Genomic DNA, 25,879 nt, shown 5'->3' with positions numbered 1-25,879 from the left:
GGAGAGGGGGAGATGTTGAAAATCTATGTTGTATTCTGCACTCCCCTCTTCCTCCTTTTACTAACATGGTCCTTTCTGTTAATGCTGTCTTTGTCCTAACAACCTGTTCTTTATTCCCACTTACCCTTCCTTACTCTACCTTCCTAAGGACAGTCGGTACTAAGGTGAGCAAAGAAATCCTTTGTCTTAAAATAACTGCCTAAAGCATGGTTTGCAGACCTCCTTTCTTCAACTAAGCCCCACGGGGCAGAGTAAGAGATGTGCAGAGTGAGGGGGGGTGAGGAGATATTTGCTAGAGTGCAGAAATGGGGAGGACACAGTGCTCAAGGATTTCCCTTGCTGCCTTTCTCCCAGCATTACAACTTGCTATGAAATCCTAGGATTGCAATCTCTCTCATCCCAATGGAGGGGCAATGAGGCCATCAGAGCCAGCCAGCTCTGCCCACCAGAGCTGCTACAGAGCAAAGTAAACTACTGCATCACCCTGCACTCCCGCCTTGGCCTGGGGCAAAGTTCGTTGCCTTTCCAGCTCTCTCATTTTCTGACAGATGCTGGAGCAGGAGCCTGGAGCAGAGAAGCCAGGCATCCTGTCTGGTAGCAGCAACAGCTACCCCAGAGCAAGTTCAGACCATTTGGTGTCTGCTGCAAATAAACTACTCAATGTGAAATGCAATTCCTAATGTAAATAAAATACATATTTATGGTGCTTATCTGCCTTATCTGCAAGTGGGAGTTAGCAAACAGTGAACCAGGTTTTTATCTGGCTGGGAAGTTTGTCAGCTAACCTAATTATATGTTAGGGTATTTTAAAGACAGAAATACGTTGTGTCTGAAGTACTTAGGCCTCGATCCTATATTAGATAAGTCAGTGCTTGCTGCAATATGCCTTGCACAACCAGGTAGCATGCTGCTTTTCTTTGAGAAGCATCTGTACTTAATTTTTTGGAGGAACAGCATCTGGTTTCTCTCCATCCTCCAGTTAGACCCACCATAGTTTTTCCAGCTGTGGGGTACTGCCCTGCCCTCCCTCCCCCCCCCAACTAAGGAAAGTGCCTTGCCCTCTGGTAGAGCTGAAATCCTGCAGCAGGGACTGGCAACAAGAGAGGGGAGAGTCAGGGATAGGGCCAAAGATGTGGAGCCTGCTGGGGTTATGGGGCTCCTGGTTTCTTCCCATCCTTGTTTCCACCTGCCCAACTCCTTCTCTCTTCCTTCCCCAAGATGTGTCAGTCCAGTCCTGGTGGCCAGTCATCATGCAGCAGTGAGCCATCACCCCTTGGCAGCACCAACAACAATGACAGTGGAGTAGAAATGAACATGCACAGCGGGGGAAGTCTGGGAGATCTGACAGCGTTGGATGACAACGCTCCTGTTGTGGACTCAACAGTCTCATCTGGTAATTCGACAGTCAGCCTGCAGCTAAGGAAACACATGACGACGATGCAACGACTAGAACAGCTCAAGAAAGAGAAACTCAAGACAGTTAAGGATTCCTGCTCATGGGTGAACCCAGCTCCACAAGCCAGAAACATCAAGCTGCCCCCCATCTCAGGAAATGGTAAGCTCTTGGCCTGGGCCATGTCTTGTAGGTACCCTCAATGTTTGACTTCAGTTTCATAACCAGGAGTCTGTCCTGGGGAGGATTATTTCTTGTTGCCTCTGAGTCAGGCCTTGCTGGATAGAGATGTAAGGTGAAATGGAGAGCTTAGGTGTAAACACAGCTGTCTGGTGGTGTGCAACAGAAACCCAGATGCTCAGTGCTACAGAGCTCGAAAGGAAGCAGAGGTGTTGGTGTGATTGTTCCTACACTTGCCCAGGGGCCAGCCACAGCTGTCTTCACTGTTCCAGTGGTAGTCAAAAGACTGATTGGGTTTGTTTTGTCAGTAACAATTCCTCAAGGAAATTCCTCCAGAGGGATTGTTGGAGCACAGCAACCTTTTAGACAAGTCTGTCATCCTTGACCTGTCTCTGACAGACCTTCTGTCACTTTGAAAGTTCCTGGCTATTGCCTACAGCTACGTATGTTAGTTTCCTGCTGACTGGGAATTCCTAATAAAGGCACCTTTAGGATACCTCCAGTGATCCTCTAATTTGCCAAGAAGTCCCAAGGGACAGGGCTTGGGTTATGCTAAACCTCAGGGTTTAAGTGTATTTGATCATCTTGGTTTACTCTGTGAAGAGCCTTTGAGTGCCAACTTTTGGGCTTTCAGCCTTCTATCCCTGATTGCTGTGTATTTGAGCAGCAGAGAGTGCTGTCTCCCTGGCACTCTTGACAACAGTCCTATTTTTTTTTCTGTTAAAAGGAGTCCATGCAGTTGAGTGAGCATCAGTGGGGTACTTGCAAGGACTTCAGAGCAGGCACTTCTTGTCTTCTCTCCTCAGCTGTCTTGCTCTCTGTGCATGGACACAGAGCTGGAGATAAATCTTTGAATTCACTGTCAGCAAATTAAATTCTCTAACATTCCCTTAAAATATTTGGAGGTAGATTTGTGTGTATGGATTGTGGCACCAAGAACACTCTTAAATGATTACTCAGCTAACTAAACTTTTTCCTTCTTTGTAACCTTTCTCCCAGGCTCTATTCTAGAAAACAGTGGTGGTTCTTCTGCTGCGCTGCCAAACCCCAGAATAATGGAGCTGTCTGTCAATGAGGTTACAATGTTGAACCAACTCAACGAGCGCCGTGATAGTACAACAAGCACCATCAGCTCTGCTTACACTGTCAGCCGCAGATCATCTGGGATCTCCCCATACTTCTCCAGCCGCCGTTCCAGTGAGGCTTCCCAGCTCGGGCACCGTCCCAATAACACAAGCTCTGCCGACTCCTATGACCCAATTTCGACGGATGCTTCCCGTCGGTCGAGCGAGGCGAGCCAGTGCAGTGGGATGCCGGGTCTGCTGAACCTCACCCCAGCTCAGCACTACAGGCTGAAAGCCAAGTATGCTGCTGCCACAGGGGGCCCTCCTCCAACTCCTCTGCCCAACATGGAGAGGATGACACTGAAGAACAGGATCTCACTTATGGATGGACCAGACCCCACCTTGCCCTCCACCCGCCTCCCACCAGGCCCCAGGCGTTGCAGCGATGGTAACACCTATGGCTACCCATCAGCTGCAGCGTTCCCCCATGAGGTGATGGGCAACTGCACAAGGCGGGCAAGTGACCCGGTGAGGAGACCTGCTGGAGAGCCCCAGGCCCTGCCACGAGTTCACCGCTTCAACAGCACCAACAGCATGAACCCTTTCCATCCTCCACACCCTGCGGACAGGAGGAATTTTGGCCTCCAAAGCTATGGTCGCTCAGATGGGAGCCTCCCCCGGCACACCTACTCACCCAGGCCACTGAGCATCAGCGAAAACATCGCCATGGAAGCCATGTCTGGGGAAGCAGAGGCGCCCATTGGGGACGATGACATTATGCTGCCAGATGATGTAGTGCAGTACATCAAATCCCAGAGCAATGGAACGGTGGCCGAGAGCACTTCCATGGGGTACAGCAATGAGATGCAGGGCTTCCAGGGAAGTGGGAAACTGCAGGCTCCAGCCTTGCCCAGCCAGCGCAGGATGGCAGTGGCTGAGGCGAACATGAGCCACTTGGGACCCATGATGGCAGAGTGTCCCATGAGTTATGATGCCTCCTCAGACATGAATAAGAATAACATGCCTGTCCAGTGGAATGAAGTCAGCTCAGGTACAGTTGATATCATGTCCAATCAGTCGAAGCAGCAGTTTTCGCAAGGGAACTTGGCAGTAGTCCAGCAGAAGCAGAACTTTGGTCAGTACCAGAACTACAACCAGCAGCAGATGCAGCTTCCAGAGAATAGTATGAACATAACACAGCAGAACTTTATGCAAAGAAATGTGGGCATGGATGGGCAGAGGCTAAACTGCATGCAGATGAGGCAGCAGACAATGAGCCTAGGCCCCGGTATGAACCCTGATCTGGGTCTGCACACAGGCACAGGGTATAACCAACCTCATCAGATGCTGAGCCCCAGTTCAGTCACTGCCAACTCAAATCAGATCTCTCCTTCTTGTAGCAGCATGACAGCAAAGTCTGGACCTCACCTTCACCCTCAGCAAATGGACTTGGCAACTGACCCTTCTTTAATGGTCAGCAGTAACAATGAGCACACGATGCTGGGCCAGGTTATGCACGAGCCAAGTCAGCCGAACTACGCATCTCAACCAACCCACCTGAATTTCCCCATGGCTCAGGAGGCCTTTCACCAGCCCATCATGACCTCCAACCAGCCCAACTTTGAGCCTCAGCAGAGCATGATGGGCTCAGCCACACAGACTTATCCACCTGGCATGGTCCAGCCTCGTCCTCCACCTGAGCCAAGCCCAGCCAGCAGATCCCGAGGCCTCCGCACCATCCAGCAGCTGGGCTACATGAGAACTCCCCACCCTACAAACACCATCAGCCCGGGCCAGGAGGCAGTGGAGGCCACACACAAAAGACCCAGCGACATGTTGCCAGCACCAGTCCAGCAGTGCACAGACGGCACGAGGGAAAACAATTTGATGTACTATTATGGTCAAATCCACATGTATGAACAGAACAGCAGCTTTGATAATCACACAGACTGTGGGGTCAGACAGCAGCAGTGCACACTGAACAGCAAGCCGGCCGCTCTGCCTTCCCCAGGAGCCAACCAGGTGTCCAGCACAGTGGACTCACAAGGTCTTGAGCCACCCCAGATTGATTTTGATGCTATCATGGACGATGGGGACCACTCAAGCCTGATGTCGGGAACGCTGAGCCCCAGCATCCTGCAGAACCTCTCCCAGAACTCCTCTCGCCTGACGACTCCACGAAACTCTCTGACACTGCCCACCATACCCGCAGGAATAAGCAATATGGCAATAGGTGATATGAGCTCCATGCTAACCACGCTGGCGGAAGAGAGTAAATTTCTAAACATGATGTCATAACAGTAAAGCACAAGGTCTTGGCACTCACCCAGGGGCTGTGCACGAAGCAGTTTTATGAATGTGCTTTTCAAAAAGAATCTGTTTCAATAGAGTAGAGATTTTTTTTATATATATATATATATAAGTATTAAATACACTAAAGGGATTCAAAATGAAAATTTTTAAAAGTCTCTGTACAGAACTATGTAAACTATAACCAGGCTGTTCAGCACCACATGGGTGCACCTCTAGTGTTATTTTTTGGCTTGGTTTCCCGGCGCACTGAACGATATCACCACCAAGCTAGGAGACTGCATGAGCGGGGTTAGAGATGAAACCCTCCCTCCACAGCAGCCCTGTAGATATTGCTCCCCATCATTTTCCCTTTGTAATGTTCACAAAAAAATTCCACTTTCAACTCACCCCAGAAAGAAATGGGAGGATGTGGTTTTGATCAGAATAAAAGCCATATTATGTATTCTGCTCTGATGAGAGCAGGGTTTAGTTATGACTCCAAACAAGCCCTCTGCCAGCAGTATTGTTTTATACCGTAAATACCTTTGTACCTTGCAAAGAGTGTTTATTCCAAACGGCTTCTCAGCAAAGTGCCTTACCATGCTTTTGTGTTAAGTAGCCAAGGCCTCTCTTTCTTTAAAAATCAAATATAGTGTATTGCCAGAAGCGTATATAAAATGTACATTTATAAAAACATAGTGGTGTTTCTGAGAAAACATTGGAAAGACACCTTGATGAGACACATAAAAGGTGAATGCACACTTTGATCAGATGTGTTTACAACGTGGTTTATATCATGTGCAGAGTGGAGCAGAGGCCTGGGAACAGCAATCACTGGGAAATAATCCCCCGTGGCAGGAAGGCTCAGCGTGCAGACTGATACACACGCATAACTTTGCACCCTCTGAGCACGGGGACTTTCTGCAGGGACCCCATGTGCATCTTTAATGCCGGGTTTCTGAAGCGCCCATCACCATATCTTTGCAACAGCTTCGCTTTCTGTTGGGTTTTCCACACTAAGGTGCTCATGTACAAAAAAGAAAAAAAAAAAAAAGTGATGGTGATGGAGAGAGTTTTGCAATTGTTTCAGCTCGTGCTGCACTGTGGCAGTTGTGGGAGCTGGTTTATCTGGCCAGGGTTCTGTGTACTGTGCTCCCCCAAGGGCTCCGCCTGAGCTCCCCGTGCCCCAGAGGCGCGTGGCTGCACTGATGTGAGGCCAAGCATGAGCTAATACACCCTGCTCTGCAAGGAGGCTTGCTGGCATCTACCCAGTACTGCATTAATGTGTCCCACAGCTTTCATCAGTGTGAAAAGAGTTGCTGTATCTAAAAAAATATACCATGGATGTTAAGTTTTGCTTGTGCTTTTTACTACAGTGCATAGCAACTCTTTGTACCCAGCTTGGCTCAGTTCAGCGCTGCACCTGCAGCCTACAGCGTAGGCAAACATCTGGATAGCCTGAAAACAGGTATTTGAGTCAAAGTGGTGGCTTGAGTGAGAAACTCTCGGATACGTCCTTGGGGAAGACATGGGAGGAGCAGGGCCTCCCAAAGTCAAATACTCCACCAAAATATAACTGCTTGTAATAACAATCAGCTGCTTCCAGGCCAGTCCCACCTGGCACTGAAGTCAATCTTAGTTACATTATTTATTTTTACTGTCATTAAGCAAAAGGGTAGAAGTGGTAGGGTGCATGTACTTGGGCAGGAGGCCTTGCTTAACTTCTGACTGTGTTGGGTAAGGACAACTCTCTTCATCCTGCTCTTGTATCATCACATACTTTCTACCCACCTTGCTGAAGGGCAAGGGCCAAGTGTGACATCCCCCCCTCAAGGTTCTCCTTGCTTGACAGGACAAACATCTGCAGCGCTTCACTCTCTCCTTCCCACCTGCCTTCTCCCCCTCCTATCAATGTGACGTTCTCACTTGTATCGAACTCTATCCTCTGTGTGACAACAGAGGGACAACTCCATAAAGGTGCTTCTAGTGTTCCTGCTTTCCTTTGCACAAACCAATGTCAGGCATTCCTGGCATGACCAGGGGCTAGCATGAGAATACTACATTATCTGCAGGCAATCTTTGCTTTATCAGATGCTTGGCAGTGTTGGGTTGGGACTGCCCTGCTGCTAGGCAGCCCTGGGTATGGCTAGTGCAGGGAGGTGCTGCCCAGCCTTCTGCCATCCCACCTCTTCTCATCCCAAATGCAGAAGGTGTGCACAGGACGCTCCTCACCCCTTGAGGCCCCCATGACTCCTACTGATATCCAGGGTCCATGAGGACAGGACAGCAAAGCAAGGTGCCTGGCTGTTTATTTGTGTCTCCCATGAAAGCTGTGTTCAAAGGGATTGTTTTATAGTCCACTGTATATATTCTCCTGCAGTTACTGACCTTGCCCTTGCCTTTGCATTTATGAAAAGAGGGCAGTACATATTTTAGGACATTGTATGGTGTTCTGGACGCTTGGAGTGCAACTGGGCATCCCTTATGCTGATATGGATCAGGCTTTTGTGTGTCCTTCAACTGCTAGTCTGATTTTTTTCAACAGCTGCACAGGGCAACAATGGCAACTGAGTCCCTCTTCACAGATATCTCATTAGCAAAGATCAAATACAAAAGCAAAACCAAATCTCCAATGACTTGTGATTTCTCAGACTTTCCAGCGGTGGTCTTCCTTCATTTACTGAAAAAGTATTATAATAACCATTCCAGCACTGTGTATATTATGTATAGAAGACATCATTACTGAGAGTACTGTAGGTGAATTGTTCTGTCAAATTTATATCTTAAGAACATTTTTAGCTGTTTTCTACATCATAAGAACAGAGGTAACATGCTGAACCTGTATATAAACCTTTTGTACATTAAAAAGTAATTTTTTTCATAGTTCCTTGTTCTCATTGTTATTGCATTTTATTGGTACTGCTGGTTGGTCTTGAACTGTCATTGTCATGTCAATAGTTGGCCGGACTCTTGTGGTGCTTCAGAAAAGCTGGTGAGGAGCTGGATGAGCCTGGTGTGTGATTCACTGCTGGATGTGCCAGTGTGTCTTGCCTCAAAAAGCTGCCAGTGAACAATGGGATGGAGGTGGCAGAAAGAGAGAGACAGAGAGGGAAGAGTGCTGCTGCAAGTACAATCATGCTGCCTGGGGGGCTTTCACTGGCCACCTGGCAGAGAAGAATGACAATGCAGCAGGGACAGACCAGAAACTCAAAGCAACCAGGGCTCAAAGCAACAGTTGGAGAAATTTGGCAACCAGTGTTGCCATCTTTGCCAGTGTCCAAAAAGAGACAGAAATAGGACAGATCAGCAGAGCATGTGATGGGCCATGACAGTGACTAGCTGAATGCTGAGTCTGAAGAAAGGAGAAATTAATCTGTCCACTATTGTACATGATGGGATGCAATTATATGGTCAGCAACAGATAACACTGGTTGTGATCCAAATAGAGGGTGATTCAGCCCATTGATGAGAAATGTTTCATTTGACTGTAGCCATCATGAGCTTGGCCACTCAAGAGACTGATTTTCAACTTGATTTTGTAGGGGTGAAAAGGTGTAGACCGGGCTAGGTTTTTAAGGGAGGATGGGGAAGCTACTCCCAAGTGATCCTTATGGGCACAACAATGAGTTTGGAATGAGGTCACCTGTTGAGTAAATCAGCCATAGCACTTGGTAAAAGTGAACCAGCAGTTTTCTGCAGAAGCAACTGAAGTGGGTGGCTGTTTTCCTCCATACAGGATCCATGCTGGGTTAACTGGTAGATCCTCACTCCACTTTGTTCCCTCCTATTCTGTGGCAAGAGATTGGCACATCCCAAGACAGAATTACTCTTTCTTGTTTTAGACACCCGGGATAGGGTGTATTTTCATATGGAAGATATCTGTCACCCATTGTTTACAGAGGGGCACCATGTGGCTAGCTGAGATCAGATACCTCTCTGGTAGGCTGAGATGAATTCTACTGTGAATCTCTTGTACTGATCTAGTCACCCTCAGAACAGCCTAAGGTTGAGCCAGTGAACAAGTTGTTGATTAATGTGCTAACGATCCTGTTAGTCTACAAATCCATTGTATAAATATCACACCCCTCAGCAGTGTCCAAGAACTACAGAAATCACATTTTTAAAAATGCAGTAATATTATTAAAAGGAAATTGTTCAGAGCTTTTCTATTGACAAAAGGCTTTGGAGGCTCAGATCAGCTCCTACTGCTTTTCTACCTCAAACATTTAAAGTGGGTTTCTAAGCTAGATCAAATTCTGCTTTTAACTGGTATTTCACTTTAGAGTTTGACAGGGCACAACTCTGCCCATGTAAGAACATATTTATTACTTAAACTGGTCTAACATTTCCTAGAAGCCCACCCAAGGCCACATACTGGCACTTGAATTTCTGTGAATTGCTGAGTCACACTGGAATAAACAGGGATTGAAAGGCTCATTACTTCAACTGTAAGCAGATAATAACCCTTCTGCAACAAATGTTTGTAAGCCAGAGCTTGGAGTTTGTTCTACTGAGACAGCTTCATAATATTCAATTAACCTTCTTTTTAATCAATCATATCCCTTATGAAAACAAACCATCCTAACAGGGCTGATTCTGACCCTCTTTGGTGAATGTTGCCTGGCTCTGCTTCCAAGACAAGTGGGGGCACAGGAGGAGCAAGATCCCGCTCCAGGTGAAACCATCACAGCTCTTTAATATTGCACTAATATCTCAGGTTTTCCTGGAGGGGAGAGAAAGCCCATAAAAGCTACTGTTGCTGGATCTGATTGCACTTACTGAGTCCAGAGTCATTCCAAGGGCTCGTTATTGCAGTGGTCTCAGCAGGGATGACATAGGCGCTCTCGTTCTTTACGAGCTGTTGGCTCTACTTGGAAGAGTATATGTGTTGTAAATAAATGGTGTGTTTTATATTATTGGAAGGACAATTTATGACCAACTGAGGCCTCTTGCAGACGGCTATTTAACTTGTAAGTAAAATGACCTAACACTTAAGAAATTTAGAAGCTACAAACCAATCTGTGTTGAGGCCAATATACTTATTTCTCCGTGATGTAAAACTTCATGTAAAACTTGAAATGGCTAGATTAAATATGCTTGCTGTAAAAACAAAAATAACATAAAAAGAAGAACAAAATGATGCTTTCACACATGCTGAAGGTTTGTGACTACTGTAACTTCCTCCAAGTGCACCAGCACCTCTGATAACTTTGCGGGTCCATTCCCCTGACTATTTCCATCTACCTTGTCCTGGTCTGTCAGACAGATGCGTAGGGCACACAGTGGCCTGCCCACTATCAACTTTGAAAGAGCTGCTGAACTTAAACACAGTGTACTGGCTAGAAATGTCTCCCTAACTACTAATGGCTTATGAAAAGGTAAACTCTGTGGCTGCTATGTCTTTCTAATTGCCATCACACTTTTACCATAATTTGTAGGGTGGTATCAGCACAGAGCAGCAGGCATGGCAACACACCCTGAAAGGCAGCCTCTGCACCATGGAACAGGGCATGGGGCTGCATAAATCTTTGGTCTAGGTTGCTCTGGGTAGTCTTAATTCTTATTAACTACAGCCCAGGCTTGTCTCTCTAGGGAAAGGATATGTAAGAAAGGATTCAAAGCAGAAGCTTGGTCTGATGCTCTGAACACCTTCTAAAGGAGTCGCTTTGCCTTTCTCCGTTCACTATACAGATAAAGACAACCTTCAAAATATTTTCTCTCCAGGACCCCAGAGTACTCTGTCCATGCAAACGTCCCCTCTGCCAAGGCTTGACAAACAAACGGCTGCATTTTTTGTCTCAGGAGCATGAGGAACAGGTTTCCTGACACCTGCAGAGGGATCATGCAGAAGAAGAGTGCACATTTCACAGCTGGATGTTGGCCAAAGCACCAAGGTTTGTGCTACAGTGTAGTTCTAGTGTTTAAAATAGATCAAATGAAATTAAGAGAGCAGCAGGGAAGGAAGCAAAACTCTGGTCAAGGCAAAGCTGATTTTCTCCATGGCTTTGTGTCTCCCACCTGAAAAATCTCAGGGGCTGTGAAGAGTTACTGACCATGAGGAAAGCAAAACATCACATAAGTGATGCTTATGTAGCTATAAGAGAGATCTATTTTTTAAGTGTTTAGACTTGTAGAGCTTCACATAAGGGGCTTTTGGGAACAAAAGCACCATTTTTAGCTCTGTTACCTCTTTAGCCCTCTATCCAGTCGATTGGGCATACAAGCAGCCATCAGGAGATGGCGCTTGGAGGGCTTCAGCCACCTGCTGAGGTGGAAACCACAGTGGCAGAAACAGTGACCCAGGAAAAACAGCTGGGACTGATTCACAGCAAGCTTGGAAGGGTGAAGCAGCCTCAGGCCTGGAGTCTGTAGGTGGGCTGCCCCACCCTTTGGCAAGGCCAGCATCCTGCCCTTGGCTGCAGACCTCAGAGCCAAGGCACTCCCAGCCTCTGCAACTCAGCCAAGCTGCAGGAAACAAACGTGCTTCTCCCCTTCTGCCTACTGTTATTGTAGAGCAAGAACCTAGGAAACTGCAGGTGGCTTTATTGGCCCCATTTCCCAGCTGGCAAAGCAGCCCTTGGAGAAAGTACCTGCCTGCTGCACTCACCCATCTAACTGGCAGCTGAGCAAAGTGTCTCAACTGACTGAAAAGTGATTGATTAATTTTTTTTAATTTTTTTTTTTTTAAGCGAAATGCCTTGATGCAAATCATTTAACCTCTGTGTCACTCATCAATAATGACGATAAGTGAAATTCGATAGCGCTACACAGAATGCACAAAGGATTAAACATCACTCCAGGCACACTGAAAGTGGGCGGCGTTACCCTATCAGGGAGATCTCAGGGAGGGGTGAGAAAATGGATTTTGGTCTCTAGTCCAAGAGGCTGCACCCCTGTAGCACCAGCATCAGTTGAGGAGGGTGCTCCAAATGGAGATCCTAATCGCTTCCTGCAGGCCAGTGAATTTCCCTGGTTAGAAGCCATGCAAGAACTGAACAGGTCTCACCTTGCTTGAGGAGCTCTCAGGAAATGATCGCTTGTCTTAGCAATGTCAGGAGATTTGTCAGTGAATGTGAAAAATGTTTTCAGGGAATAGGAACTGGGGCTGAGCCAGGTGAAGGTTTCTACTTAATTGGGGAAAAAAAAAAAATTAGAACCAAGCGTTTCCATCACTAACTGAAAATGGGAGCATTTTGAGCAGATCAGCAGTGATCTAGCTGTTGACAACATCAGTGGCACCAAAGTAGTTGAGATGAGTGTCCTCAGAGATGAGAGCCAGCTTTTTAGCTACTGAACACTTCCAAGAGATGGCTTGTAATTGCCCAGATTAGAAGGTAAATTTAAATCTGACCCTTTTCCCAAAATTTAACACATACTAATAGTGCATTAACCAGTTCAGCCCAAAAACCTTCAAAATCTAAACCTTGAATTCAGAAGACCATGGGACTGAGACATGACTTCCCAAGTAGTCTTTAAGAAGAGGCATCAAAAAGATCTTCACCTTAAATATTATCAGTACATTTTTTCATAAATGTTTTAGCTGTCATTTACATTTAAAAAATAAATCAGTATGCAAAGAGCTGGGCTGGCTTCAGCAAGGGTGAATCAGTACCAGAAAAAGTCATGTCTCCAAGGGGCCCACAAGGAGCTGTTTTCCACCCTTACTGTTCCTACAAAGTTCTTCCACTTGTGAGAAGTTGGAATTGAGCAGATCACATAAAAGAAGAAGGTGTAAAAGAAAGCACAGGGCTGAGGGCCTTTTAGATTAGCATAACCCCACCTTATAACAGGAAAGTCCACATTGTTAGTGTTTAAAATTATCCTGACTAACACAGAAAGCATTGTACTGTAGCAGTTAGATTAGCTAAGGCAAAACATCTTTCCCAGCTCTGATTTCACCAAGTACTGCGACACGTGGTACTTCTGGCCAAATGCTGGTCAGCAGATGTGTCAGCAGATTTGATCTGGCTCAGAAATGGTTCATTTTGGAGCACAACTTGTGAACAAAGGGAGTCTTTTCTCCCTTCAGAATAAACCCCAAAGATAGAGGGCAGGAGGTTTATTTATTTTAGGATATTTCTCCTAAAAAAAGACATTGCTGCTTCTCAAATAAAAATAACTGCAGTACCACCGGGGGTTTGCAGTTGTGAACTTGCTCTTGTGTACATGCACCAGTGCTCTCTATTAGACTGAAAGAGAACTACTCAGATTAGACAAAAAAATTCTTAAATGAACCAAACTGGGTATCAAGCCAAAAAAAAAAAAAAAAAATTCTTTCTTACCATGAATAGCGCAAGTGAGGCAGCATAATTTGTCTCATTAGCTACATTACCACTGGGCTGTCCTGTTACTTGGGGGGGCCCAAGCAGGGTGCTTTGATTGAGTGGGAAAACAAGTGAAATTTGGAAAGACTGTATTTTAACAGGGTTATGAAAAAGGGTGAATGCAAGGATGGTAGTACAGCTCCAATCACTGAGGCATGCTGCCAATGGACCAGTACCCTGAGGACCTCACTGTCCCAGCAGGTAATCATACCATCTTCTCCAGGGTAGCCAGTGGCCCATGGCAGATCAAGCTGCTTCTGCACTTTGTAGCTACCTTTCCTCTCCTGAGAACCGGTGCTACTTTCCCTGCATCTTTCACACTCTGCTCCTCATGCTTCTTCATCCCTTCAGTCTGACAATACTTCTGTCCTGTCAGCTAGACCAGACACACACACAATTTGCCTCCACATTGTGTCACCTGGGAGTATGTCTTCATCCAGCCCATATAATTAAGCCAGAAAAGGTACTGAGGTTGGGTCTCAGCTGTATGTTTCTTTTGGTGGTGGTCGTTTGTTTTTTCTAAGATACCAAATATTGAGCCTATCATTGCTGACAGCTAAAGAAAGTACAGAGAAGGAGCATAATGGGCAAACCTAGCTTGAAGGCTGAAACCTTGACCAAGAAATATCTCACTGACTCGATGATTTAACTAATCCTGTCCTCAGAGGGGTTTTGCTGAAGGCAGATGGGTGTAACAACTTAGTAGAAAGATGTGAGATGAGGCTGTGTGGTGCTTTACCTAGGACTGACCAGAAGTATAGGAACCAAAATGCCCGTATACAAGCAAGCAGCAGGGATGGAGAAGGCATAGAGATGTTGATCCAGCATTGTGAAAAAATACCAAAACCTGGGTCCTCTCTGATCACAACCCCCCCATGTTCTTGGGGCTTCATGCTTTTCCTCCGGGCAGGGCATACCTCTTTCTAAAGGCAACTTGCCCTGGACCAGCACCACTACCAGTGGTACCAGCTGCTCTCAGTGTCCTGGTGGGGTGGTTACTGCTGCTCTTCGCAACTCTCAGCTGCAAGGCAGGCTGCTCCTTGTGGGACAGTGCTGAAGGTTGTGGGGTTGATGTGGTCTAAGCAACCTGAGCATGCTCATCTCTTTTGAAAGTAGTTTCTCCATGGCTCAGGCCTGAAAATTTGCTGTTTCAAATGACCTGTTTGCTTTTACTAGCTGCTTTAGTTCAACTTTTGTCTCATAGAGAAACCTGCTGCTTCATTGAAGAGCAGGCTGGGGTTTTTGAGGTTTCCTTCTGTATCTTGGGGTTTGTATTTTGGGGTTGTGTTTTCTTGTTTTATAGAGTGGCTCAAACAGTTGCTTCCCTTTCAGCTAAAAGGGAAATAACTTTTGTCCAGCAAGCAAAAGAAAAAGCCCAAAGCAGCTTAAGTTTTAAGTTTGATGGCCCAAACAATGCCAGTCAGAGATGCCTTCAGTGGAGAAGTCAGAGCTTTTTTTTTACATCTGTGCAAACTGAGGGAATCCAGCTCTACAGCTCAGAACATGAAATTCCCGTGAAGAACATTGTGATACCTGTTGAGCAAATTCTCACCTTTTTTTCACTGAATGCTATAGTGGCAGAAACAATCCTGAGCACTGCATGAAACAGCAGAAAGCAGACAGAGAAGCAGGAGTAGGTCTGAGCTTAGTGACCCAGAGATGATAAGCTGCATTGCCCTGCTAGGATGGACAACTGAAAGACTGATATGACAACACAAGACTGAAAGACAGCACACTACATGACAACAAGTTCCAACCACCTGCAGCCTTCACAGTATGCTGAAGGTGACATACAAGGACAAGGACAACTCAGTGGAGGGCTCTGTGTGTCAGGACAAAGACAACAGAGCAAGTCAGGGTACAACCCAGTTATGGGGTACATTTGAAAGAACACATGAAAATATTGGAGGCACAATAACTCTTTGGAAAGGGTTTTCTGGCAGACATGTGAGCTGCCTATTTTGTTACCTACAGGTTGAGACAATGCTGGTACCACCATTGCTTGAACCAAAAGGCAAACATCTCATTTAAAAGTTTATTTTAATGAAGTCACAATAAGGCCTGCAGCTGGAAAGGTTATTTATTAACCTCTTATTTACAAATTGAGCCCTGATTTGAAAATTAAGGCATTGTAATTTAATATTAACCCACGTGTCAGAAAATAATGAGACAAACTACAGGGAAAATTGCATTCCATATTGCAAAAGACCCATTTTATGTATAATGACCAGGATTACAAGTCATGCCAACATTGATGGATCATACTTTAAAAATCTTGATAGCTCATTCATTTCTATAATTATATTTATTACAAATTAAATAAGTTGCAGACACCCTTGATATACAAAGAGACAAAATTAATTTGTGAATCAGTATTAATCTGTCATCAAACTAAATGAACTCTCTTTCTGGCAGCCTACAGAATGTGTTGTACTGTACCAGGCTTTCTGTGATCCTCAGGACATGGAAGCAATGGAAGTTCAAGTCCAGGGTGTTGAAGGAACATCTCTTCACTTGGGCGTACATTAGTTCTCAGTAAGGCTTTTCAAAGAACACAATAGAAAACTTTCTTGGCAAATTTCTGGTAATCTAAGCAAATTCTAACACTTCCATGAGCCTTGATATGAGGGCCCAGTAGCCAGGTGCCTCACAGTTGGCAGAGCTCCATGGATCTCAATGCAACCCATCCCTCAGCCAGTAAACTAACCCAGCAGCAGTCGTGGCTGCTGTGTGCCACAGCTCAGTTCAGCAGCAAAATGAAGAGTGCAGCATTTCAGGATGTTCCCCGTGACCCCTGTTTCCAGATCCCACTGCAGAAGCCAAAAAGGTTTGGACATTACTTCTGTCCTTTCCTGCTGATGAGGGTCCTGAGTCCTTGGGGCAAACCCTGCTGTGCATTGAGCAGCAGCAGCCCAAGCCATGGGCATGGATCTTGCTCCCCTCGGCCGAGGGAGAAGGGGAGGAGGCTGCTCGGATGTTCCTGGATGAGATTACAGACCCTAATGCTCAGCAACTGCCGCTGTGGTTAGCTGAAATGTCTGCCCATCTGCTCTGGGGTTTTGTGCCTGTCAACAAGGAGCTCTGCCAGCTTCAGGAGGACTCAGGCTCTCTTCCAAATTAGTAAATTTTGAGGGGGGGGGAAAAAAAAAAAGGCTCAGTGCTGCAGGTTGGAGTACATTGTCCTTTTGGACACAAGCAAAACACAGTAAGACAGGTAGTGGCTGCACTGAAGCCTGTCCATTTGCCACCAGCCTGTCCATGCCAGCAACCTCCCTAGAGCAAGTGCTGACAAGCCAGTGGCCAGGCTTTTCCTCTCTTTGATAGGACACAACCTCTCTAAGGGAGAAGAAGTGCTTGCTTATCACTGTGGACAGCAGAATATCATCCCTGTGTTTATAGCAATTTTATTTCAATTGAATTTATATTCAATTCAGCATCTTTTTTTTATTTCCTTTTTAGTTTTTCCCCCCTCTCGCCTCCCCCAAGCCTCTTTCAGAGGGAGGTGCAGAAGCTCCTCATCACAGAGGCAAATTTGCAGCTCCAGAAGGTTGGACTCCATGCAAAATTGGCCAAAACACACTGAACCCCCCTGTCATAGTCTGCTGATCTCTCCACGTCATTTAGCAGCTAGGATCAGCTAATAAAGTGCAAGATGTAAAAGTGCCATTTAGAGTTACCTACCCATAACTAAATAACTTTGTAATGAATGAAAGGCCATTTTGAGCTGATGCCTTAAAGACTAACTTCATCTCCATAAAGAAAGAAATACGATTGGAGCAGAGGCATCCTGCATATGGCATTAACAAGCCCTCTTTGTATTTCTGCAGGAAAGACTGACACCAAGTGAGTTGTGCACTTGCATCATCTTCACCTGATTCTGTTTTCATACTGATCACTCTACCTCAGAATATTCTTACAGCTCCAGGACTGCTTGCAGGGAGCTGCTGGGCCCCTTTCTCTGGGAAAAAGAGATGGAAAGGTGCTTCTGAGCTAAGAATTCTGTCTTAGCTTAACTTCAGCTATAGAACAAGAAAAGTACCTAGTTTTCCACTATAACAGTAATTAATTTTGACTGTTCATGAAGGAAAACTCAGAATTTCCAGATGAAATTATTTACACAGATGTGTAAATAATATGTCTAAATAATTATATGACAGTGTTTTTCCATTCACCTTTTCTGGAGTGTTTCCTTCCAAAGACATTAAACCCATACATTAGTATTTAAACAGTCTAATTCAACCCAGGCAATAATGACCTATAAATATTCATGATTTTGTTTTAACATTAAAATAACATCTGTTTCAAAACATCTGCAATCTGTTTTCAATGCTTTGGTAAGATTTAAATTAACTGTAACTAATACAATAAACCACTATTGGGATAATGATAATGAAAGATGCCCTATTAAGAGACACGAACAACATGGAATTGAATGAAAAACAAAACGGGGGGAGGGGGGGTAGTGGAGGGGATGAACCCAACACTCAGATACCAAAGCTCCTTGGAACTTAAATCCATTATGGGAGACTTTTCTCTCTGTAGGACAATTGTTTAGCCATCTCAGCTGCTGTGTCTCAGCTGCATTTGGGTCTTGTTCAAATTTCCACTGTGAAAGCAGTAATTTATAGCCTGGGTGGTGCAACTACTCTTAACGTGAGGAGGAAAGGCTTGTACTCTCCAGCTAAAGAGGCCCATGAAATATTCCTGAGCTGGAAAAGCCAGCCAGAGCCTGAAAAGGCTCTCCCAAGTAGATATAGTTAATGAGCCCATTTAACCTCCTCAGCCAGAAGTGATGTCTGGTGGCCCCAGTCAAGGGCTCTGCAAGAGTGTTGAGTTAACTCTGCCCACCCACCCCCCCCAAAAAAGGGTCTATTGTTTTCTGCTGTGATTTCTTCTTTCTTCCCGTGTCTGAGAGAGATGATATCATGCACATCTGTGTGTCGTTGGAAGGGGAAGAGGAAGGTCAGGTGCATGACAGTGCCAAGAAGGGAGGTTCTTATCCTCTGCTGGCAGCTGCCGGTGGGCTGACACTTGGCACTCACCTCCAGGAGACCCACACACACCTCACACCCATGGGCCCTGCCTGGAAAGTTTTACTTTCATGCAAAGTCCTGCTTAGTCAGACCATCACTGATAAATCAATTTGGTTAAAAATTTTCATTAGGGATATTTTGGTTTGCTTGGTTTTGTGTCTTTTTTTTTTTTTTTTTAAGCCAACCCTCCCTCTTTGCTTCTCCCACTCCACAACAAAACTCCAGAGGGTGTTTTTAATCTGGACCAAATGAAAAGTGTCAGAGCAGGAAAAAAACCCCAAACCAACAAGGAATACAGAAGCTGGGTTTGCTCTGATATGACAATTTTTTTAAAAACAAAATTCTGTATAAAAATAATTTTTTTCAGTCAAAACAAAGCCAGAATTGGCCACACATCTGTGCAACCCCAAGGCTGTTTATACTGCCAAAGTGACACTTCTTACTCTCAAACTCAGGCAGTCTGCAGAGGCCATTGCATAGGTACAAACACCTCTAGGAATAATGTTGTGGCTGTTTATCCACCTTGACCCAAGCACTGCACCCTGGGCACAAACCCTGAGCCCTGGCACCAGGCTGGACCAGGTCCCAAAGGGCCACCACAGAGCTGTGCCTCCCTGCCTTTCCAGCAATGACAGGGGCCTGTAGAAAGCACAGCATAAATCCAAACCATTTAAAGTGTGATTAAGACTTCCCTGATTACTGCTCTGCATGATATTGAATGCTTCGGTGGTCGGTGATTTATTGAAGTAATATATAATATGTTGCATTCAGTTAACAGTCCCCATCAAGCACAATCTAGCTGAATTGGGGAAAAAAAAAAGACACAGGGAGAGAGAGAGAGAAAGAGTGCTCTAAGGAAAATCTTCCTGGATTTAAGGGAAATTGAAATACATGCATGGTAAATTTGTCCAAAGCTTTTAGCACTTCAGAAAGTGGTGGCTGCTGACACCACTGTCTAAGATCAACATTTGATGGCTAATGGTCCCAATGACCTCGTCACCCACTCCTTCCCTTCATTACAGACAACTAGACAACTGGCTAACTGGCTCCTTTACCCTGGCTACTTTGAGGTATATATGGTTTTTCTTTTCTTTCTTTTCTTTTTTTTTGGGGGGGGGTTTGGTTTGGATTTTTTTTGGTTGTCTTTGGTTTTAAACCAGATCAGAGAAGGTGAAACTGGTGGTAACTATAGCCTGAAAGGGAATAAACTGAGGCTGCTTTAAAAAAAAAAAAAAAAAAATGAGGAGAAAATAGCAATCTAAGCACTCAGTACAGTTCCACTGCTTTTAATGTTTTGGTTTAATAACAGAAGTAGCTTTTAGTTATGCAGGGAAGAGGTTTATTTATTTTCATATATGATATTTGATGTATTATTGCTCCTTTAGGATCTGATTCAATGTGATACCTCCACAGTGAGCTAATTTTAAGGTGTCATCTTCAATTAACACTGATCTCAATCACAGGCCTTCCAAAATAAGGTTGCTGGCTTAAAAATGATAAGATTATAAATCAAATGTTTTATTTGACATTTGCTTTTAAGTCTCCAAGTTGTTGGGTGGTTTGGGTTTTTTTTCCCCTAAAGGCATAAACATAGAAATAACTTTTTTAAACCAGTAACAATGAAAGTAGATACTTTCACACAAGCAGCTCTATTTGGGCTTTCACAAAACCCAGATGTGATGTCCAGAAATCCCAAGTATTTTCAGTGCAATACTCAAAGTTCTCCAGCTCCACCAAAAATGCCACCTGAAAACACACATGGGGTTTGGTTTCATTTCCTCAGTTTCTAAAAGTGGTAAAACTAGACCAAATACCACAGCAGAAAGGTGACGTACAGCTGATGTGTGATGGACATCAGCATCCAGGTGCTTTTCTCTCTCAGTAAATGCACAGTCCAGCGAAGAAGGGAATACTCTTGGCATTGCCCTGGATCAACAGGCAAAAGACTTATGCTCTTGTCTTTAGCTACTCTTCATCCTTCTGGATGCCAAGCAGATGTCATCCATGCTGGTTGTGAAGACCCTCAGCCCCCAGAACACAGTCATTGTTGTCAGCTGAGGCCCTGAACACTTTGCCACCACAAGACTGCATTTACACACACACACGCCCCTCTCCCCAGCCCAGGGATGCAGCCTTCCAGATGCAGTCTGGAGCTTCTCTGGAAAATGTCTGTAAGAATTTTTTAGCTTGGGCTTCATATTTTCCCTTAATCTCACTCTTAGAAATGACGGCATCGTTTTAGCTGAAACTTTCCAAATCAAATCCAGCCTGAGGCATGAGCTGTTAAAAGTCTGGCAAAGTTGTAGGCTGATGGGTCTTCCAACGGGAAGACTCAGGCAGCCTCACAGAGAGGTGGAAGTCCCAGCTCTGCCAACAAGCTGTGACACCACGGATTTCTTGAAACCCAGAGAAGCATCACCAACCCAGGCATTATGAACCTCAGTATTGCAGCAGCAAAACTATTGTTATTTCTCAGCCCAATAAAGCAAAAAATATATATGCAATAAATTGCCTTTTTTTGTTGGTTTTTTTTCACAGTTTGATTATCCGTCATGATAAGACATTACTTAAAGCAGTGGTGACACTGTCTAATCATTCTTGTGAAATATAGACTTCTCTCTCCACTTCAGACAGAGCTGACATTAATACACATTTATGCAAAGCAGAGCTGGAGCTGTCAGGGGCTAATCTTTACAAGTATGATAAATGATGTTTATTTTCAGTGATGGAACGAAACACCCGGGCTGACAATAATTGTAATAAAAAGGACAGATCAACTTCTATAAAGTGATTGAATTACCAGTCTATTGCATTAATGCCTGATCTTGGCTCCATCATAAACCTGCTTTAGGTTACCAACAACTGTGCATTAGGAAACATCCACCTTCAAATAGACACCCTGCCCTTGACCTGTGGGAGTGCAGGGGAGTCCTTGCTGGCTGCAGGTTTTGGCCACTCTTACTTTCATTTACTTACAATAAAATAACAGTTCCTCTTCTCAGGGCCAACAAAGTAGCATCCTGTGTCTCTGGAGCCTTGCAGAAAAGCTGTAGAAGCTCCCACATGCAGGAATGTTGGTGCTGAATTTGCTGCTTGTGCCTGCAACACTGGTCAGATTCACCACCATCCATAAAGATCAGCATGACTGTGGATTACCAGAGCCCTCTCAAAGCAAAAAATGGAAAGAGGTTAACCTTCCCCACCTACCCAGGGTAACAGCTGCATCCTGAACTGAACACAGCATGATGCAGCCCAGAGATGTGGAGGAGTGGGGTGGCAGACCATGGGGTCAAACCCCTGTGTCACTTGTGCATTCAGAGCAGCCTCCAGCCTAAACATGAGCAGGAGAAACCCTTCACCTCTCCAGCAAGGGCAAATGTCCAAGAGGCAGCCTTGGAGGACAGAACTCACTTTGCCCTCATCTTTGTTTCTTTTTATTTCTTCATAGAAGGATATTTTGATAAAATACGGGCTCCAGGGAGTCCATGTGTCTTAGCTTTCTCTGTCAGTTTTATAGAGTGAGTGCTGACACTAGATTTTCTGTGGTTGCCCTGACTGTGACATGAAAGGGAAAAAAAAGCACAAAAGACTTCTCAGAGCATCCCAGCGTGGGGGGTGCTCACAGATAGCATGGAGACAGGTTTCAAGCAAACCCAGCTAAAAGTGGGGTTATTGCAGCCTTCCCAGGCTGCAGAGTGACTTCTCCAGGTTTAAGACTCAGCCACAGCCCACTGAGTAATGGGCTATCTGAGCTGTCACACTGCCTGCCCCGAGCTACAGCTCACCTCAGCATTCCTACTATAACACAAAAACCTCTCATATATTGCAGGGTCAGTTGATTGCTTTGTGAGTAACTCTGTCACACAAAGCAGAAACATTTTCAGTTTTCAGAATGAGGCAGGTGTTGGAAAAGGAAGGAAAGATGGACAAAGAGAACAGAAGAATGTGCAGGTACAGCCGTGCATGTTGCTCTGCATTGCCCTCCAACTAGTTCTGACATCTGACTGAAAATGCAATAGGAAAGCTAAAAATGGGGTTCATCAACAATTTCACATAAAACAATATTCTGGAAACACTTGGCTTCAATTGAAACAATTGTTTGCATTTATGGATTATTTCTTTTATAGGTTTTTCCATTCAATTATGTTTATATTTAGTGTATATTTCATGTTTTGAGTATTCCATATTTCTATTCTAGTCCAGACTTGTAGAGTATTGTTCTGCTTCATAATTCATTTTGTATTATTTCATGTAAGCATTTGTACTGTGGTATACATTAATGCACAGTGGTGCCAAAGACAAGTCATTTCAGACTGAAAACTTGAAATGTCCCACTCTGACAGCTGACTGCTGTGAGCTTATTGAAAGGAGTTATTCTGATTTTTTTTTTTCCCCCTAAACTTAAGTTTGTCCAAATTGACACACTCCCATGGGGTAATTCCATTCTGGCAGAGCAGCATTTTCTGACAGCAGACATTAAGCAGGAAATTTTTAGCCTTTCTCAGTCATGTGTATTTGTCTGCATACGAGTGTGTTTGTGTGGTGCCAAGAAGACAGCAGCCCACTGAGGCTGGGACCTGATGACCATGGTGCAGGCTGGGCAGCAGGAGCTCTGCTCACAGCCTGGGTGATGCTCTCCAAGAGCCCCAGCTCCTGCCGGCAGGGTGATGTTAGTCCCAAAGGTCCTAAGAGAGAGCATCAGGATTTTGCAAGCAATCTAGACTGAGTAAATACAGTTGATCTAGAGAGTTGGCTCACTTCATTGAAGAGTATCCCCAGCACCAACTTCTTCATTAAATAAGCCTTATTTCTGCTGGATTTGTTTGTGCCCAGCATTGCTGTTACAAGGTTTCATCCTCCTTAGACCTGCCTTAGACCTACCTCTCAGAAATGGGACAGAACAATCTGCAGTGGGGCTCCTGTGTGTAGACCTGGGACCACCTGGTGGGAAGCCAACAGACACAGCAGGTTCCTGGTATGGTCCTTCAGCTCTGGAAGGCATGGAAATGGAGGAGGAAGGTGAGCAGCCAGACCTGCCCATTCATCTGGGGCTGTGTGCAGGGGGCTCAGGCTCAGAGGCTCACCTGACCCAATGGATCAGGGAAGAGACATACCTGAATGCAAGTATCACCTGTCCTACCACCACAAAGGGCAGTGAAAGCTGCAACCCCCAAGCCCCTTTATCTCTCCCCCATTACCTACTCTAAGCACTGAGACTTTCTCAATTACCCCACTGTTTATTAAAGGGGGGATTCGTGCATAAAGTGTGCAGCTCATAAAGAGGGCAGAGACCTCTACATTCTATCAGACCCCAATTTTACACGTCATGTAATGCCATATATTCTCCAGGGTAAACTATTGTCAGCATGCAAATCAATCTTATTGGCAGCTAAAGATTTTTTTTTCCCCAGACAGCAATGAGAAAAGATCCAGCACAAACTCTTGATCATCCAGCCTTGCCTCTGTGTACACTTTAACAGCAGAAATGCTTGAGGGCTGAGTCAGAACAGCTATAGCTGCTTCTGTCACATCTCACATCAAAAAGACAAGCAGGGTCCTATCATCCAATACTGTAAGCAAGACACCAGCATCCTCAACACACTGCCAGCCCTGAATGTGCTGGACTGTTAAGCCAATCACATAAACTGCAGGTGTTTAACTAAAAGAAGAAGTGGGGAAAAAAAAATATTGTCTCTTTCCCTCACTCTTGGACAACTGTCACCAGAATGGTTGCATTTCCCTGCCCTGCTCACAGGCTGCTAGGATGCAAAACATACACTAAGTGGCAAGAAAACTTGTGGTATTTTCAGAGAAAATGCTTGGTTTATTTTCTTTTGGTACTAAAGTGACCAATCTGCATCCCAGTGCTGCTCTGGGCAAGGTGAAGGATGGGGCCAGCATTACAAACCTCCCAGAAGGAGGACAGGGAAGCCTGAATACTTATGAAGTAACTTGTTTCCTATCATACCAGTCAGCTTCTTACTTTTTTAATTTATATTTTGTTTACACCAATCAAACTGTCATAAGGAAAACTAGAACCACCTCCTTGCTTGGCAAGAGCAAAGACATCCTTGTTACCCAGATATGTACAGAGAGAAGAAGAGAGCAGGAATCTGCTCCCTGTAAAGTAAAAGTAAAGCCCCTGGGTGGTAGTGGGAGATCAGGATGGCAGCAGGGATGGGCAGCAGGGATGAGCTGGGGGCTGCAGTGTGCAGCACCTGGCAGTGCCAGGCCCCACGGTGGAGAGGTGATTGCCACCACTGTCCTGGCAGCAAAGTACATTAAAGAGGAGGCACTCCCAAAGGAAGCCTTCAAGGGGTGGTGGGCTGTTGGCGTAATCACCAGCAGCAGGTGCTCAAAGGTTAATGGGGAGCAGGATTATGAGTGAGAAGAGGGACTGTCCTAGCAGAAGCTGTTGGTCTGGTTCTCTCAAACCAGCAGACTAAATCCCTAAACAATGAGAGGCTCAAACCAGGTGGTGATGAAACAAGTCATGGATCCCACCTCCCACTTTCTTCTCTTGAATAGCAGCTACTGGTCTCACAGCTCTGCCCAAACAATGCTCACACTCATCATGGTGCTGCTCTTGGGTGGGTTTTGCCTTTGGGGCAGGACAGGAGACTCACACAACCTGCTCTCCCAGCAGTGATGCAACCAAGCTGGACAATGGAAAAGCAGGAGGCAGAACACAAAGATCTTATTTACTGGCACAGACCAAAACCAAGGCATCTATCTCCCCAGACCAGAGCAGCAGCACCTGTGGCAGAGCAAGGCCAGGATGTTCAGCCTCACAGAGTAGAGGAGTCACACACAAGGCTTTTGCTGGGGCTGCCAGAGTGGGGAAAGGGGTTTCTGACACTTGAGAGCACCAAGAGGCGGCACCATGATAAAAACTGTCCAAACAGCAGGAGCATTTCTTTAATAAGCCTCCAGACAGATAAATCACAGCTTAAGGAAAAATTGCAATGCTATTTATTAGTCATTTGTGCATGATTCACTCATACCATCGGTAGTGAAATTTCTTTTTCAGGTATTTAAGATGCATCAAAGATTGTGTGGTGCACAGCAATTTGTACTGACACCACTGCCCTGCAGAGCACAGGCACCTGTAACAAACCACCTACAGACAGCTGCAACCTCAAAGAAAAATACCAACAGTGACTGCCTAAAGAAGACACCCCAGTGGCTAAAGAAATCAACTTTTGTTAATTATTTTCTAGAAATTATTCTTCAACTTATTTTCTAGAGCTGCTAGGTTTCCTTGCATGGCTGAGCAATACCCACCAGATAGCACATGGTCATTTAAGCTGGATTCCTTATTTCCAGCCTTTTCCACACCCTACCTTTGCTTTGGGAAACAACAGGGTGGGTGCTAATGGGTTAGAAGGCACAGAATGAATGAGCTAAAAGGTTAGTGTTGAGGACAACAAATGTAAAACACTAAACGGACATAAATGACTTTTTAGAAGACAGAGTTAAATGCCACCCCAATTTGTAGCTGCTGTCAATTCAATGCCTTAAGTCATAACTGAATTTTCTCCCTGTAACATCCAGCAATAAAACAGCACTATGGGTAAAGGCGGTATTGCAGAA

At 45.1% G+C, this 25,879-nt stretch overlaps 1 protein-coding gene across 3 annotated transcripts in view; it reads left to right on the top strand.

Annotated features, from left to right (window-relative positions):
* The window catches only part of GLI2 (GLI family zinc finger 2), a 186,469-nt gene extending 181,508 nt beyond the window's left edge, over nucleotides 1–4,961 (top strand). For all 3 annotated transcript variants that reach the window (XM_030454712.1, XM_030454713.1, XM_008497000.2), the window contains 2 exons: nucleotides 1,219–1,555; nucleotides 2,573–4,961. In XM_030454712.1, the coding sequence (XP_030310572.1) occupies nucleotides 1,219–1,555; nucleotides 2,573–4,935 (2,700 nt within the window). In that variant the 3' untranslated portion in view covers nucleotides 4,936–4,961. The remainder of the gene's footprint in view (nucleotides 1–1,218; nucleotides 1,556–2,572) is intronic.
* Nucleotides 4,962–25,879: the final 20,918 nt, after the last annotated feature.

The sequence above is a fragment of the Calypte anna genome, chromosome 7, assembly GCF_003957555.1.
Source record: "Calypte anna isolate BGI_N300 chromosome 7, bCalAnn1_v1.p, whole genome shotgun sequence".
In the NCBI taxonomy this organism is placed as follows: domain Eukaryota; kingdom Metazoa; phylum Chordata; class Aves; order Apodiformes; family Trochilidae; genus Calypte; species Calypte anna.
This window is presented reverse-complemented; position numbering and strand designations above follow the sequence as displayed.